General features: G+C 37.6%; 1 protein-coding gene across 2 annotated transcripts in view; it reads right to left on the bottom strand.

Annotated features, from left to right (window-relative positions):
* UBE3C (ubiquitin protein ligase E3C) overlaps positions 1 to 14,957 on the bottom strand; it is an 80,986-nt gene that overhangs the window by 6,600 nt on the left and 59,429 nt on the right. For both annotated transcript variants that reach the window (XM_080579559.1, XM_080579558.1), the window contains exons 19-22: positions 11,688 to 11,900; positions 3,778 to 3,966; positions 3,622 to 3,688; positions 2,194 to 2,324 (exon numbers count right to left, since the gene is read on the bottom strand). In XM_080579559.1, the coding sequence (XP_080435685.1) occupies positions 2,194 to 2,324; positions 3,622 to 3,688; positions 3,778 to 3,966; positions 11,688 to 11,900 (600 nt within the window). The remainder of the gene's footprint in view (positions 1 to 2,193; positions 2,325 to 3,621; positions 3,689 to 3,777; positions 3,967 to 11,687; positions 11,901 to 14,957) is intronic.

Here is a 14,957-nt window from a genome sequence, read left to right as displayed (position 1 = left end):
AACCTAGATCCACTGCTTCTGACAGATCACCATCTGAAAGCACTCGCTCCTCTCCTAGGTGCCTGTGAAAGGAGCTGGAGAGCACAGACGCTGAAGCTGCGGGGTACGCTGCCTATCCACATGCTGACAGCACCGCACAGAACTCACTGCAGCAGCCAAAGGCATTAGGCAGAGGGTGAGACTGCACCGAGGGTTACAGAAGGACTGTACCCAAACGAGGCTGAAATGACCACACGACGGTGCCGCACACCTGTACCAGCTCGTAAAGACACAGCAAAACAAATGAAAGGCCTGAAGAAGGAGGAGAATGTCAAGTGCAATGCACAAGGGGACAAAGGGAAGCCAAGGGCAAAGGGCCCTGCCTCCTTGCAGAATGTGGCACTGAAAACAACGCCTCCTCTTTGAAATCACCCTGCAGCTTAAAAAACGCTGTTTAAGGCACCGGGAATACTCTTTGGTCACCCCTAGCAACCGCTCCACATGCTCCTGTACGATAACACACCTATGTTTTTATCTATTTCAAATCATTCAAGCGGCAGAGGTCTGCGATGGAGACCACTGACCTTCAATATTGGAACGTCTTCTTGTCTGCTTTCCAGAGGAAAACTTGATGATTTATCTTTTTTCATCAGTACAGAGTTTAAAAACTCTAGAATGAATTTTGTTGAATTCAGTAAGAGAAAAATAGTGGTAAGTACTACAAACATGGCAGATACATGTGTGTTTTGTTTTTCACACCTGACATCTTTTATCACATCACCTCCAGCATAGGAAAGGGCCTGATTCATAGATATGAAAAGAACTCTTCTAGCAGTTGCCTTTCAAGTATTTTTAAAATGCTAATTTTAAGAGAAAAAAATCACAATGAACTTTCAGAGCATGATTCAACAAATGGTGCGAAATTCCAAATATATTGTTTCCACCTCTAAACTATCATGCACACCTGAAACCCTTGGTCCTATATAAAATGTTAGTATCTGTCTTCCCGAGAAAATGTTCATCCACACCATTAGATAATAAAATAAGTGTAGTATTATTTTACAGAACAGCTAATGAACCTTTAACACCTATACAAAACTTCCATTGGTTTCTTATGGGTTCATCTACTTATTTCACCTAATAAATGTAAACAAGTAGCCACTACCCACTGCTAATTAAATATCACATCACGGTACCTTATCACGTGAGAAATTACTAAGTACATGTACTCCAACTTTGTTTAGCAACTGTAAGATAGGAGCAAAACAGAACGGCTTTGTTCTTACCTTGAAACAACCGTGTAAAGCAGTATCTGTATTTATGTTCTGGATAAACCCAGCTTTATATTCTATTTATTAAATAGTACAACAGTAAATATGCTGTTGACCACTGCACCAAAGGTGGTGGTGTTGTTACTAAGCAATTTATCCTTTCATTTTTACACTTATTTTCTTTTACCTGTTTTCTTTACTTATTTATTTTCTTATCCTTTTATCTTTCTATTTACAGAAAAGCACTAAATATTCCCATATTTTAGAGGAAATGAATTCCGTGGTCATATCTTAGAACATAATTTTGCAGCGCATCTGAAACTCATGGACAGAGTATCTCTAAAATTTAATTTAAAAATGTCTTCAACGTGCCTCGCCCTCTCTTCAGTTTCATCAACAATGTACAGAAGTTTTCTTCACACTTAAGCTTCACTGTAAATAAAAATCTAAGGATAGCAGCAAAATATTGAAATACAAAAGGTAATGAGCCACGATCTTATAAGCAGGTAAATGGAACTTAAAAGGATGCAAAATATATCTCCAGCTTCAAATGCTTAGTTTCAGTGGTTTGAATTTAGTATCTGTTTTCAGCCAAATAGTCTTTTTCTTGATTTTGAAGACAATATTCTTAACTCAACTTGTTCCTTGAAACCGGTGGCAATACTGCTTCTGTACAGTAACATGAAATGACAGAGAGGACCTTCCACAAAAAAAAAAAAACAAAAAAAAGAAAAGGAGCTTAAACCATTGCTTTTTTAGGCCCACCAAATTTTGCAGCTAGAACATCATTTACTCATTATATCCAAGTGCAAGCATTTAAACTGTATCTGTCTGTAGTCACAGAGGGACATTATTCTCAATTTTTCAATTCCCACAGAAAAAAGGGCTTGTATCATAAGCTGTAACATAGACAGAAATTTGCCAAGAAGTCAGGAAGACATACCTTAAACCCCAGCAGAGGTGGCCGAGAGCAGCTTGTCACGAACTTGAGAAGTTTGCGTTTCTCTTCGTCAGTGAAGCTTTCTACAACTCTCCAAAATATTTTAATTACAGGATGGTCTGCTGTGTAGCCACCTGTAAGATTTGAATGATTTATAGACAGAACAGTTTTATGCAAGAAATAAACTCTTCAGGAAACCTAGCATACAATCTTGAAAAGCTTGGGGAAAATATTAAAGCCAACTGGTTTACACTGCTAACCTCTCTCATTTATAGTTCTCTTTGATCACTGCACTTTGAGTTTCTCATTTGTTGTTTACCCATAGCTATTACATCTCTCAGCTTCTTAACTGCAGCTTTTTTTTACTGAATCCTACTTATTTTTAATTAATTTTATTTCGTTAACATTTAACTAGTAAGTTTGGATTGCTGTTTTTTACTTCAAGAATGTGCAAAATCTGCAAGATTCAGGATATTATTTAACGCATCAACTTACCCATCTTACCTTGAAGTAAGCTAGGATGTGAACTTAGGGTAATAGTAGTTACTTATTAGTATTTTTTAAATTTAGCATTTTATGATAAATGCAAAGAAAAATGAAGATACATCACATTTCTCACAAGGAGAAAGTATGAGTTCTCTCTTCAGGCTGTCTGAGAAATGGTCTGAATGTGTTAATAGAGGCAACCATCCCAAACGCATTTGCAGGCTTATAGACAGGGCAACCAGACACAAATCACTGACTAACATCCATTTTCCACCACGATGATCAAGGGGCTGGAGCACCTCTGCTACCAAGACAGTCTGAGGGAGTTGGGGTTGTTCAACCTGGAGAGGAGAAGGCTCCAGGGAGACCTCACAGCGGCCTGCCAGGGCCTAAAGGGGGCTGCAGGAGAGCTGGGGAGGGACTCTTGGTCAGGGGGTGTAGTGATAGGACAAGGGGGAATGGCTTTAAACTGAAAGAGGGTAGGGTTAGATTAGACACTGTGGAGAAATCCTTCACCCAGAGGGCGGTGAGGCCCTGTCCCAGGCTGCCCAGAGGAGCTGTGGCTGCCCCATCCCTGGCAGTGCCCAAGGCCAGGCTGGATGGGGCTGGGGGCAGCCTGGGCTGCTGGGAGGGGTCCCTGCCCATGGCAGGGGATGGCACTGGATGGGCTTTAAGGTCCCTTCCAACTGAAACCGTTCTGTGATTCTGTGATTTAGAAAAGGAATTATACACCATCTAATTGTCTGGCTAGAAACGCAGATGCAAACTTGCAAATAAAATAAACTACATACCCATAGATCCAAGTATTCATAAAAACAGACCCTACTACTTTTACTTTAAAAAGCTAGGATAAGAAGCAAATTTATTTATTCCCAAATCAGTCATAATAAACTTAATTTATTTAATTTATTTTTATTTATTTTTATTTATTTACAATATACTCACCTGAATAGTTTGTGAAAGATTTAAGGTCATCCAAACTAATAGGAACCTGGGCACCAGAAATCAAAACCTAACAGTGAAGGAAATTAAACAATTGTATTAGAGGGGGAAAAAATGCTGCTTAAAGCATATGTTTTCTGCAGTTTTAAGCAGAAATACCTGTATTTCCTGTTGATCGAACATTCGAAGCCATTCAAGATTCACAACGTTGGCCAGTCCCTGACGGAAAGCGAGGCAATGCTGTCGGATTTGTTTGTTCAGCCTGTAGTCTGCCACCAGGTGGATGTACGCTATTCGGTTAGCGCTGGTAACGGGAATATCTTTTCCACCTGGCTTCAGCTCAACCACCTGTAAAGATAACAAGGTTTTATCTTCCTGGAAAACTTTAATTCTGTTTAACCGGGAAAACTGCACTGCAAAACATTCTAGGAAGTTATTTATATATCTGAAGTTTGCTGTAATATACTCCAGAATATTCACCTGAAACGAAACATTATTACAAGTTATAAAGGCAGTTATTTTCTGTTTACTCAGGAGAGTACATTGTGTGGCATTCAGTTGTCAGACCTAGGTTTGCAGCTGCAATCCAGCTGACCACCAGCTGCACTGATGCTACCAACGGCCCTGAGCAAGCACAGCACCCATACACGGCAGTCTCCTTCCACCCGAGTTCGCAAAGCTCTACTCCACTGGCTGTGATTTTCCATTTAACTCCTGGTGGTAGTGAGTTCTGCAGAACCACGTTACGGAAAAAGCAATGTCCGCTGAGCCAAAATTAGGGTTTGATACAAGCCTAATTTACTGAACGCATAAGAATTCACAGTTCCTACTGCTGAAGAGCCAAGTTGTACACATTCAGTACTTCCAGCAAAAACCAACCAACCCCAGACCTTGCTTTTCTGCTGAGAGATTTGAAGATACCTTAGCATGGAAGAATTTTTAATGAAAAAAGCATAACAAACATACTGTAATTGCATTAAGATATAAACCAGAATCGATGGTAAATTTTATTAAAATACTAATGACCTCTACATATTCTGCTCTTTACTACAGGAGGATAATTTTGCCAAACAGTAGCCCAATCTAAACGGATTGGTGTAGTACTAAAAAGAAGATTAAAAAAATGAAAAGCCAAGATGTGGCCACCTTCTGAACCCTTCAGAAAAAAAAAGTTCAGTTCTCTACCCTCTAGACACTGGGATTTTTATTTATTTTTACAACTGAGCACTTCAGTCTGGGGTAATAATCCTGTCTTTAGAGCACAGTTAAGCACATGAATAGCTTCTTTTGCAATAGGCTACCCAACAACATGAGCTTTTTCAGTAGTATGAAACATACAAAGTGTTAAGATGATAAAAAATTGCTACACTTTTGAGCATTCGGACATTTACTGACTCACAGGTTTTTAAGGCCAAAAGAAAACATTAAGATCTGTGAATATGACCTCCCAGCTAACACAGGCCAGTGAATTCTATCCAGAGATTCCTGTATTTAACTTAATAAATCCAGAGATGAGTTGCAGCACATTTTTTAGAGAGACAGGCAACCCTGGTGTAAAAACCCCATGTGATGAAGTATTTACCACTTTCCTTGGTAAGCTAGAACAACCTGAATTACAGTAGGTGTTAAAAAATATCCTACTTCCCACCTTAATTTTTCAACTGTAAGCTCTGTGATTTTGTTAAGCCTACAATAAAAAAAGCCCTCAACTACACCACACCATCTCTGTGCATGGGTAGTACCGACCTTGTTTATGTCCTATTCCCTGAAGGACCAAGTATAACGAAGGTGGCACTTTGGGTGACAGTTTCATGCCCTGGCACCCCACAAGGCACACATTACTTTGCTCCCCTTTGAGCGAGGTCCTTCAACAAGGACCACGGCCACCCTAGGGAGTACAAGGCAGCACCCAGAGCCCCTGGCTGACCTGAGGGTATGTTTTTCCTGGTAAAGTCCACAAGGAGTATTAATAAATCACGGGAAGTGTTCCTTACTGCAACTGAAGTTGTCTGATGAGATGGGACTTCTGTGTTACTACGCTTTCTCCTCCTCTGTTACTGCAGGTAGCCACCCCGTCTAGATATCTGCCACGTCTCACCCTGCTACAGCAGCTTTGCTGTCATGGTTTTACTACTGTCGCTGCAAAATTAGTCAAGATTTCATTCATCTAATCATTAGAAACTTTCTCATTTCCATTTTGAGTCCAGCAGGTAAAGCTTGCTCACACCCATTGTTCTTATTTTAGTATTGCCCTGTAGCTCATGCAGCTTTTCACCTTCCTCAGTCACACCCAGGACATGTTACTTAAGGGCAGGAACTTCATTAATCTTCCAAGAGTCTTCTTTGCTGAACTGGAGTCAGCCAGGCTCCTGTAACGTCTTATAAAATACTCTTTTACATACCCTAAATAAGATCGGAAAGTTTTCTCTTACTGCTTAAATTCCTCTCCTCTTCAGTGTTACAGGATCAGCGCTACCGATGCTATGACAAAGTGATCACTGCTGACAGTTCAACACTACTACTGCTTTGCTGCTTTGCCTGTCCACCTGCAAATCTCCCCTTTTGTTCTTCCAAACTGCAATAGTACCTGTTCTTTTGGCACTGTTTCACCAAATACAATTCCCCTCCTCAAAGTAGGGAGGCACTGAATTTGGCCATATTAAACCATATTTGTATCACCCAACTCATCAAGCTTAAGAATATAGACACCACCATCACCACACTACTAGATACTATCCCATTTGCATGCAATCATTTCTGTGAGCTTTTTCTTGGTACTTACGCAAAGTGATGCTTAAACTGACTTTCTTTGTTAAAGAGCAAAAGGGAACAACGGTGTCCTCGAAAACGCTGTGTTTTGAGATTCATCCCAGCAGTTGGTGAACTATAACTTGCAACCTTCCTTGCAGCTCAGCAAATAGAGAGCAGTACCACAGATAAACCTATGCTTGTGTTACAATAGCAGTATTTTCACAATGGATTAAGGAAAAGCTGTATTCAATGTCTAAGAAAAGCTGCTTTCTCTCTCTACAATGTTCGTGCTGGATATCTGAGAGAAAGAAGCATTGTACTATTTTTGACCGCTATTTTTAGAAAGCAGGATAAAATGTAAACATAGAAAAAAAAACTTATTTTAAGTAGCAAACAAACCTTGGTTTCTGATCCAGCAACACTTCTGTAGCTTTCCCATCCTACCCTCAACCCTGTACTGCCACAAGTAAGACCACAGGATTCAGTTAACCACATTTCCTGGGGTTTGCCTGGGATCTAATCATCCATTTCCGGAGTTTATCAATATTAGGTTTATTCTACCACCACTGTTTTGTCAAAGTAGCATCACAGTCAAAGACAAAAAGGATTTGTGTAGCTGCAATAACTACTGTACTATGCCACAAAGCTAAGAAGGGTATTATACAGCAGACAGAAAGCGGCAAAGCTTGGGTTAGCAATAAAACTACAGCAAACGCAGGTGCAATTCACTTTTCACTCACTCACTATATCCATAGTGCTTTAGAGAGTCTGTGGTAGAATTACCACTCAGTTTTAAAGTCAGGCACATCTGTCATAAGATTTCTTGTTCAAAAAGGGCACAACACAACCTACTGCATCTTAGATTAGCTTTTAAGACCAGCTAGCATTTTGCTTTTACACATCCAACTTCTGCCACTAGATGGTGCAAAACAGTAACACAGGTGGTCCAGGATGGGAGAGAAACTTCCCAAAGCGGGAACACTTGTGTCGTCACCTCATTTTCTGTTGTGTAGAGCTAAGTTTAAAAAAAAAAAAAAAAGGCAAATTTCATTTTAATTTGGTTCACTAAAAAATCGTGTATTTTAAAAGGAATTGAATGATACGTGTTATTTAGTTAAGTGTTCAGATCATTCAGACAATACCACAGATGACTGAATTCTATTCCAAACTCACGCAGGATGTCTTAGAATGAAGGAAAAGTATCAAAATAAGACAGAACAGTACCATTAAAAAAAAAAGTCTGCAAGAAAAGGTGCTTTACATATCTCCATATCTTCTTTTTTTTTTTTTTTTTTAAAAACATGGTGAGAGGAATTGCATCAGACCTCTGACTGAAGCATTGATACACCCTTAAGTACTGTTGCACAAAATTCTTAAGCACTTAAAATTTTATTGGGTATAAATTCAGTTACATGTTCCTGCAAGCACATACTCCTAGAAACTGCACACAGCTTCTATAAAGATAATAAATCTCTGGTTTCTGCATGCTGGCAGTTCACATGAATAGTTCAGACAAGTTACATCCACTACTTTGAGCATTAGAATAATACAGAAATAAATAAAAAAAGACAAAACAGTAGAAAAATGTTATTGAAGATGACTGAATTCCGGAGATTTATCTTCTGGCTTATTGATAATTATCCGTCACACAAAATTGCTTTGTAATGTGATAAGAGGCAGAAAATAGCAACTCTATTGGCAGACAAACTTAACACTTACACAGATCTGGCGGCGACTGGCTTCCCAAGCTAATGAAGAAAAAGAGAACACTTTAAGAGGGTGAAGTGGGAAATACTTCAGGAAAGAATAAGGGACCTGTCAGCCAGGCATTCTGAAGTATGAAGATTTTTTTTTTGTATCTGAATATTAAGACAAATACGCCATGCAATTTCAAAGAGTATTCTTTTAGGTAAAGTTAACTCTTATAAGCTTGTCTTTAGGACAATGAAAATATTTCTCTTTTCTTTTTGACTCCAATCTTTTTTTTTTTTTTTTTAGTATCTCCCCTGTAAAGAAAGTATCTTTCTTTCTTTCTGTCATCTGCCTTCCAGATGTTCAGGCAGGAGTTCCAGGTAGGAGATTGCGTTTGAATGCCTACAAATGCATTTGCCATAAGTGTTATAAATCTGCCTGAGAAGGATCAGCTTCAACGTAAATATTTTCTTTTTGAAAGACCTTCAAAATCATTCACCTAAGCCACCGTATCTGAGTAATGAAGCTGCCAAGACAGAAACTTTCAGAATTATTTCAAAGACTTCAAAATTTTATCTCAAGGAAATGAAAAGCCAAAGAGCTCTCCTTTAGCTAGTCTATGTATCTTCAGTAACAGAAATAGAATTTGCATCTGTTTAAAAAAAAAAAAAAAAAGATGTCCTGATACCTAGTTCTGTATTATTTGGATTTTAAAGAAACTGCTGCTTTGTATATTAAAAAGCGTTGTTCTGTGCATTTTTATTTCAATCCTTTATGTATGGGGTCTCCTGGTCATATCAAGACTGTTTTGATCCATGCAACCTCTAGAATCAGCATCTGAGAAATTCCTGAAGCACAGAATCTAACATTTTTGAAGGAAGAGTAACAGAGATTTGAAACTTCCTCTCTTCCCTTGGACCAGCACCCAACTCACCTTCCTCATTTTAAAAAATGAACAGGCAGGGGTAGAGGGAGGCCTGAAAAAGAGGAGGTGTTTTCTGGAACTTCTTAACCTTACACTTACTATAAGCATTTTATAACCATTTTATCATTATCTAATCTACAAAATAGAAAGAAAAATTAAAATCAATATACACAGCTACTTGAAGGCAACTCTAACCATCGGCTGAAATTCTTTTGAGACTTTTTACTAGCTGCCATTTTATGCAGTAGATCTAACAGCTGTAATCTAGGCTGGTATCATGGCATTAGATGGTTCTTCATCAAAAGCTAAAGCTATTTGGGTTTGGAAGGTAAGGTTGATGGCAGAGCTCCCCTAATTAGCAGGTCTAATGTGCAAATTATTAAGTACCTTTTTCAACTTCTGGTGAATGCACTTTGACAATAGTTTAATGGGATCTAAAAGCACATTACAGGACTGGAATCAATACGCCGATAATAGAATTTCTACCTTCTACTACTGACAGAGGCAATAGAGCCCCTTCTGAATGTGTCTTTCATTGCAGATAATGCTTCTGTGCCACAATTGCTCGATGGACACTGTCATGAGGATAGCTATTTACAATGATAGATTTATGATGCATTTATTGGGCACTAATTTATTAGACACTAAAGTGGTTGTTTAGCTGAAAACTAGATATAATGTACATTCCCCATAAGGAGTGCAAATTAAGCTCTTTTCCCGAAGTGAATTAGCCTTACCTTGACACAATTAATTAGTATGCAATGGTTACAGGAGTCAAATACCAGATTAAGTGTATTTATCCGTGTGAGGCTTATTAACATATTTAAATTAAATATGTTACTTGTTGCATCAACACACGGAAGACAGTGAAAAGAACCAATTAGTTGCACTGAACTACACTAAAATGCAGTCTCATTAAAAGACAGTTTAATGTTCTCTCTCAAAGTATAAACATCAGCATCACATCAGAATATTTAATTTAACCCACATTTCATTTAGTTACTCAGAAGTTCACAATTGTATTTAACCTTCCTTTTAAAGTTAAGCCAAATAATTAAAAATCAAGTCTTCGTAATACTAGCCATAGCCCTCAGAGAATTTTAACGAACACATCAGACCTCTTGGCACGAATGCACTTACAAGTCTTTGTAGCAGTAGGTAGCGCTGGCAACATCTGTCTTGGATCTCTTTGCGTGTTATTTCTCACATATATTTCTCTTTTCTGTGTGCTTCTACCTTACTTGCTGAGGTTGGTTCTAACTTGTTTGCATGGTTCATTTTTTGAGGACATATGTAGAAGACACATGCAGCATGGAAACTACAACCTCTCCAGAAAATATTAACTAATTCTCATTTTTAATTAGAAACTAAGTTGTATTTGTGTTAACTTTTCCCTGCCCCAGCAAGTCCTAATTTATATGGGAAACTGCCATCCTGTGTACTTTGCAACCCAGTAACCAAATGCACCTATAGCACAGAAATCAATTCCACAATCAGTCACTTAGAGCACATGCTATGATAAAGCACTGGCTCTGTAACTAAGAACATACTTAGTCTGAGCTTCATGCAGTGAAACTAAGTCTTGGACAGCAAACTCGCTCTGATTTAAGCAGCAGTAGAAGAACCCCGGGTAACAATTTCCAGGGCTGGCTGCCGCATCTCGGTGGTGCTGCTGCTTCTGCGCAGTTGTGCCTAGGCCAAGCCTTCCCTGGCCACCACACAACCTGACCAGGACTGGATACCCACTGTTAGTCTTGATTTCTTTCACGAGAAATAAGGCCTGAATCAGGATGCTGCTGCATGTCACAGTGTGGTCAGGTGTACTTTTTGACCCAACTATTAATTAAATACCATTAGCAAGTACAAGCAGGTCATGAGTACACAATTTTAACTTACCAAAAATGAAAGAGGAAGCCTGACAAAAGACTGAAGACATTAACTCTATTACCACATAAAGGCATATCTTTCAAGCACTTGTGACATTAAGTTTTTACTATGAGCATAAGTGAGCTTTAGCTTTCACAACGGAGCAAATAAAAGCATTAATCAAACTGCACAATGCAACTGCGCTAAAAACTCATACTTAAGGACCTAAATAACCCATCTTTACAATTACTGAACACCCATTTTTCCTATCTGACTCACCACGTGGTTCAGCCCCTCAGAAAGATAAAAAATGGGATTATTATTATTTTTTATATCGTGGTATAGTTTCAGGCCCTCTTTTGAAAATTCTGAGCATCAGTGACAGCTGAAGGTAACAGCCCTTATCTCACAACAAAGGGTCACTATTATTTAAAACCATTCAGATTTCTGACTCCAAACCCAGGCAGTTTTTATAATTTACGTACCATCTAACTTCTGCAATTATTTGAAATGGAATCAAAGAAATAATACGAAATACTTTATTCAAGAAGTAATCTCAGTCAACAGAAATTTTCATGTATGAATGTTAGAAAATCATCACAACAATCTATTAGTTAAATTACCAGGCCTTTATAACATCTTCAAAAGTAGAGTTTTTAAGTACAAGATTAGTTATTTTCTACTTCAAATACTGAATCAGATTCCCCATCATGCCTCAAAGCACACAGCGCTTACAGCAGTTGTTCCTTATCCCTTTCAAATTCAAAGAAACTAGTAGGGATATCAATGATTCATCAGCCATACATAAAAGAAAAAAAGCTAGAGCTATTCGTACCTGTGCTTCCCCGAGATCGTTGTTTACCACAGTGAAATTTAATCCAAGTTCTTCCACATCCCCTTCATAGCTCTTGAGAAAAAGCAAGTTCTTGTACATTTCTGGATCTAACGAAGCTAAATGATGAATGTCAACATCAGCACTTGTCCCCAGTAATTTTGAGAGGAAAAAACTAGCAAACGGCAGTTCCACCAGCATATTTTCATAAAGAGCCTGAAAAACAAAATAATTAAAAGCACATTAGATTTTACTGTGGTACTTGCAAGAACTCTGGAAGTTATTGTCTATTTCCCCATTTTTTTATAACCACTTCTTTATTTGGTGCCTGAACAGGATCTTCTGGTATGGCAACAGCCCAGATATTGCATTCAAAAAAGCTTCAGCTGAATTTTGGAGTTTGGATACTTTCATGAAATACCAAGCTCCAAAATTTTACAAATGAATTATGTGGTGATTTAAAAGGTAAGGTCACAGCCTGTTGTGTCATTAATCTTCTCGTCCGAAGTATCACACCAAACAGGAAGAACATCAAGTATATAGATCATTCACAATAAAACCAAAGTTTCAAAAAAAATAAAAAATAAAAACCAATGCATCAAGAATGTCTTAAAAAAACTTATCCCCATTACATTCAATCATTTGGTTCTTCACAAGCAATATTTTTTGATTTATATCAATTGCTACATGTAAAACAAATACAGTCGAACCCTGAACTATGTAAAACCAGTACATTTTACATTAATCCAAACTATTTGTCTTGCATGTTATACAGAATCACTGCCGTGTATTTTGGTGCATGGTACATTACTCGTTTACTTCTAAAATTAATCAAAGCTAATTAACTAACTGAAAAAGACAGCTACATTCTTCTTAGTGGCATCATCAAAAGAACATCCTGATTTCCAAGCCGAGAGCTTATCACTTAGGGCTGCATCATACGTCCAATCCATCATACATCCAATCCTTCCTATGCCTGTCAAATGACTGCTGAATCAAAAATGAGCCTGATCTGAATTTCCAGTATTCATAAAAGAAAAACGTATATTTTTACTATAAACTTAAAACTTCCTCAAGAGTTGTCAAAAATGCACAAAACCCCAGAAATACCACTCTCAGTTGATTTAATGTATACAATGCATTACATTTCAATGTAACACAAACAACTTGGTGTATTTTTCACACAATCATTAACAACTTCTTGTTGATTGGAAGAAAAAGATATTTATGAAAGCTCTCAAAGCAGAAGAGATGGAAACTTTAAAGCTAGAGAGAGGAAGCATGACAACGCTTACAGAAAGTTAATGTGAATAAAGGAAAAATAACAGACCTTCCCCTTCAAAAAAATCCCTGAAATATGCTGTCTACTCACAGCCTTTGCTATTGTCCAATCTGTTTGCTGCATCAGCACCTCTGACAACGACAATCAAATCTCCACAGCATCATTAATATCACTGCCAGGCTAATCACAAAAAGCATCATCAACATAACGTTGCTGTTTGTTCTCTTTATGAGCTGTTTTGGCATTACTTAATTCCTCCATAATCTGCTGCAAACTCAAAAAGTGCAACACAATGACCAAAAAAGAAAAAAAAAGAATAAACGTAGCTGTAATCACTCAATGATATTCCAACAAAGGCTTCAAGAAAAATATATACAATTCCTTAAACTTCTAAAAGAACATTTCTATGAGGTGAGTTAGACCTTGCAGAAAGAATTGAGAATAACGAGTTCAAAGCCAAAGGGTGCATTATATTTAGAGCTATATGATTTATTCAAGGTGTAGAAGTCGAAATCCTCATTTGTATAGTTGACTTTAAAAGCAAACTAGAGGGATAAATCATTAATTTGCAATGTATAAGGTCAGTGTTTGCTGTTCCTGCATTAGTAACAATGAAGCTATTGTAATTCCTTAAATATATCAAAGCTACCCGAATTTAAAATGGAATTCCATCTATGACTCATAAAATGTAAATGCAGAGGTGTAATTTTTTACACAAGGCAGGTTTAAGCCTTTAGAGCATTTAATATACAAGGACTAATAAATGATAGCACTAAAAACTATGATCGCATCAGCTAAATGGATTATAAATTAAATTTCCATAATGTATGCAACTGAAATACAAATGTAGACATAAATCAAGGTATTTTCTAAACACAGGTTAATTACACAAATTCAAAACCTGTCTATTTTTTATGCAAAATAATCCACTTAGCATTTTTCAAACTGGTCTTAAGTCTTAGCCACTTGCAACACTTGATCCTAGAAGCCTATCAATAATCCCTTGTCAGGAAAAAACAGCAATAGGTATATTGAAGAAACTTGTATGTTATTTTTCAAGTGTCTGTCTTTTATGAGTGTTTATTGCTAGAAATTGTGCCAAAATGATTTGAAATAAAAAGGATTAATTATAGTAGAAGCTTTTTAATATAAGTGAGTGCAGCTGCAATGCAATTAATGCAAATTGTGACGCTATCAGGAAAATAAATGCGAACAACATCACTGGCTATTTCTGTTTGCTGCCAAATAACTTCAGTAATTTACTACATTAAGAATCAATAAAAAAATAATGCTTTTCAAATGCATCACTATTAATCTTCAGGTAGTTCCAAAGAGAACATTTATAACTTCATCTAAAAACTATATAAAGCATTTTTAAATAAACTAAATTGTGCAACTTGAAAATATCTTTAATTACTACCACTCCTCTTAGCTAAGCGAGTGCAATATTGGAAATAAATGATTTTTGGAAACAGGACAAAGAGCAGTGTTTTAATTACTATAAAAGTCAGGCTAATCTAATAAAGTTTAATAAAAAAAACACTGAAACTGTGGTAAATAAAATTATGATAAACTCTTTTTTTTTTTCCTCTCCCCAAAGAGGTAACTTACACCATCACAGCTCCAGCACTGCGCAGAGATGCCGAGACATGCCCTGTACAACTGAGTGACTGAATGAACTGCAACATTATCTGTCAGTTTGAAACTAGCTTCCCAGTCAGCATGAACTGATCTACCTACTTGCTGCTGCCACAAGATGCGATTCCACACGTTTCTGCCACTGGGATGGAACAAATCAGCTGGATTTGACTGCACCTTTCCTGGTCTTTTTGCAAGTGGGCATTGCTTCCTGTCAAATCAGAGCTAGATTCAGCTCACAGCAATGGGTGAAACTGGATCAGAACAGCAGAGTATTTGTTTTGATGGCAGCACAACCGTAGGGCAGCCAGTTGCCTACGGACTCCATCCTGCCAGGTATATTTTTCACTGCA

The sequence above is a fragment of the Anser brachyrhynchus genome (genome assembly GCF_964034855.1).
Source record: "Anser brachyrhynchus genome assembly, chromosome: 2".
Classification (NCBI taxonomy): domain Eukaryota; kingdom Metazoa; phylum Chordata; class Aves; order Anseriformes; family Anatidae; genus Anser; species Anser brachyrhynchus.
The sequence above is the reverse complement of the archived record's forward strand: the minus strand, read 5'-3'. Positions and strand labels throughout refer to the sequence as shown.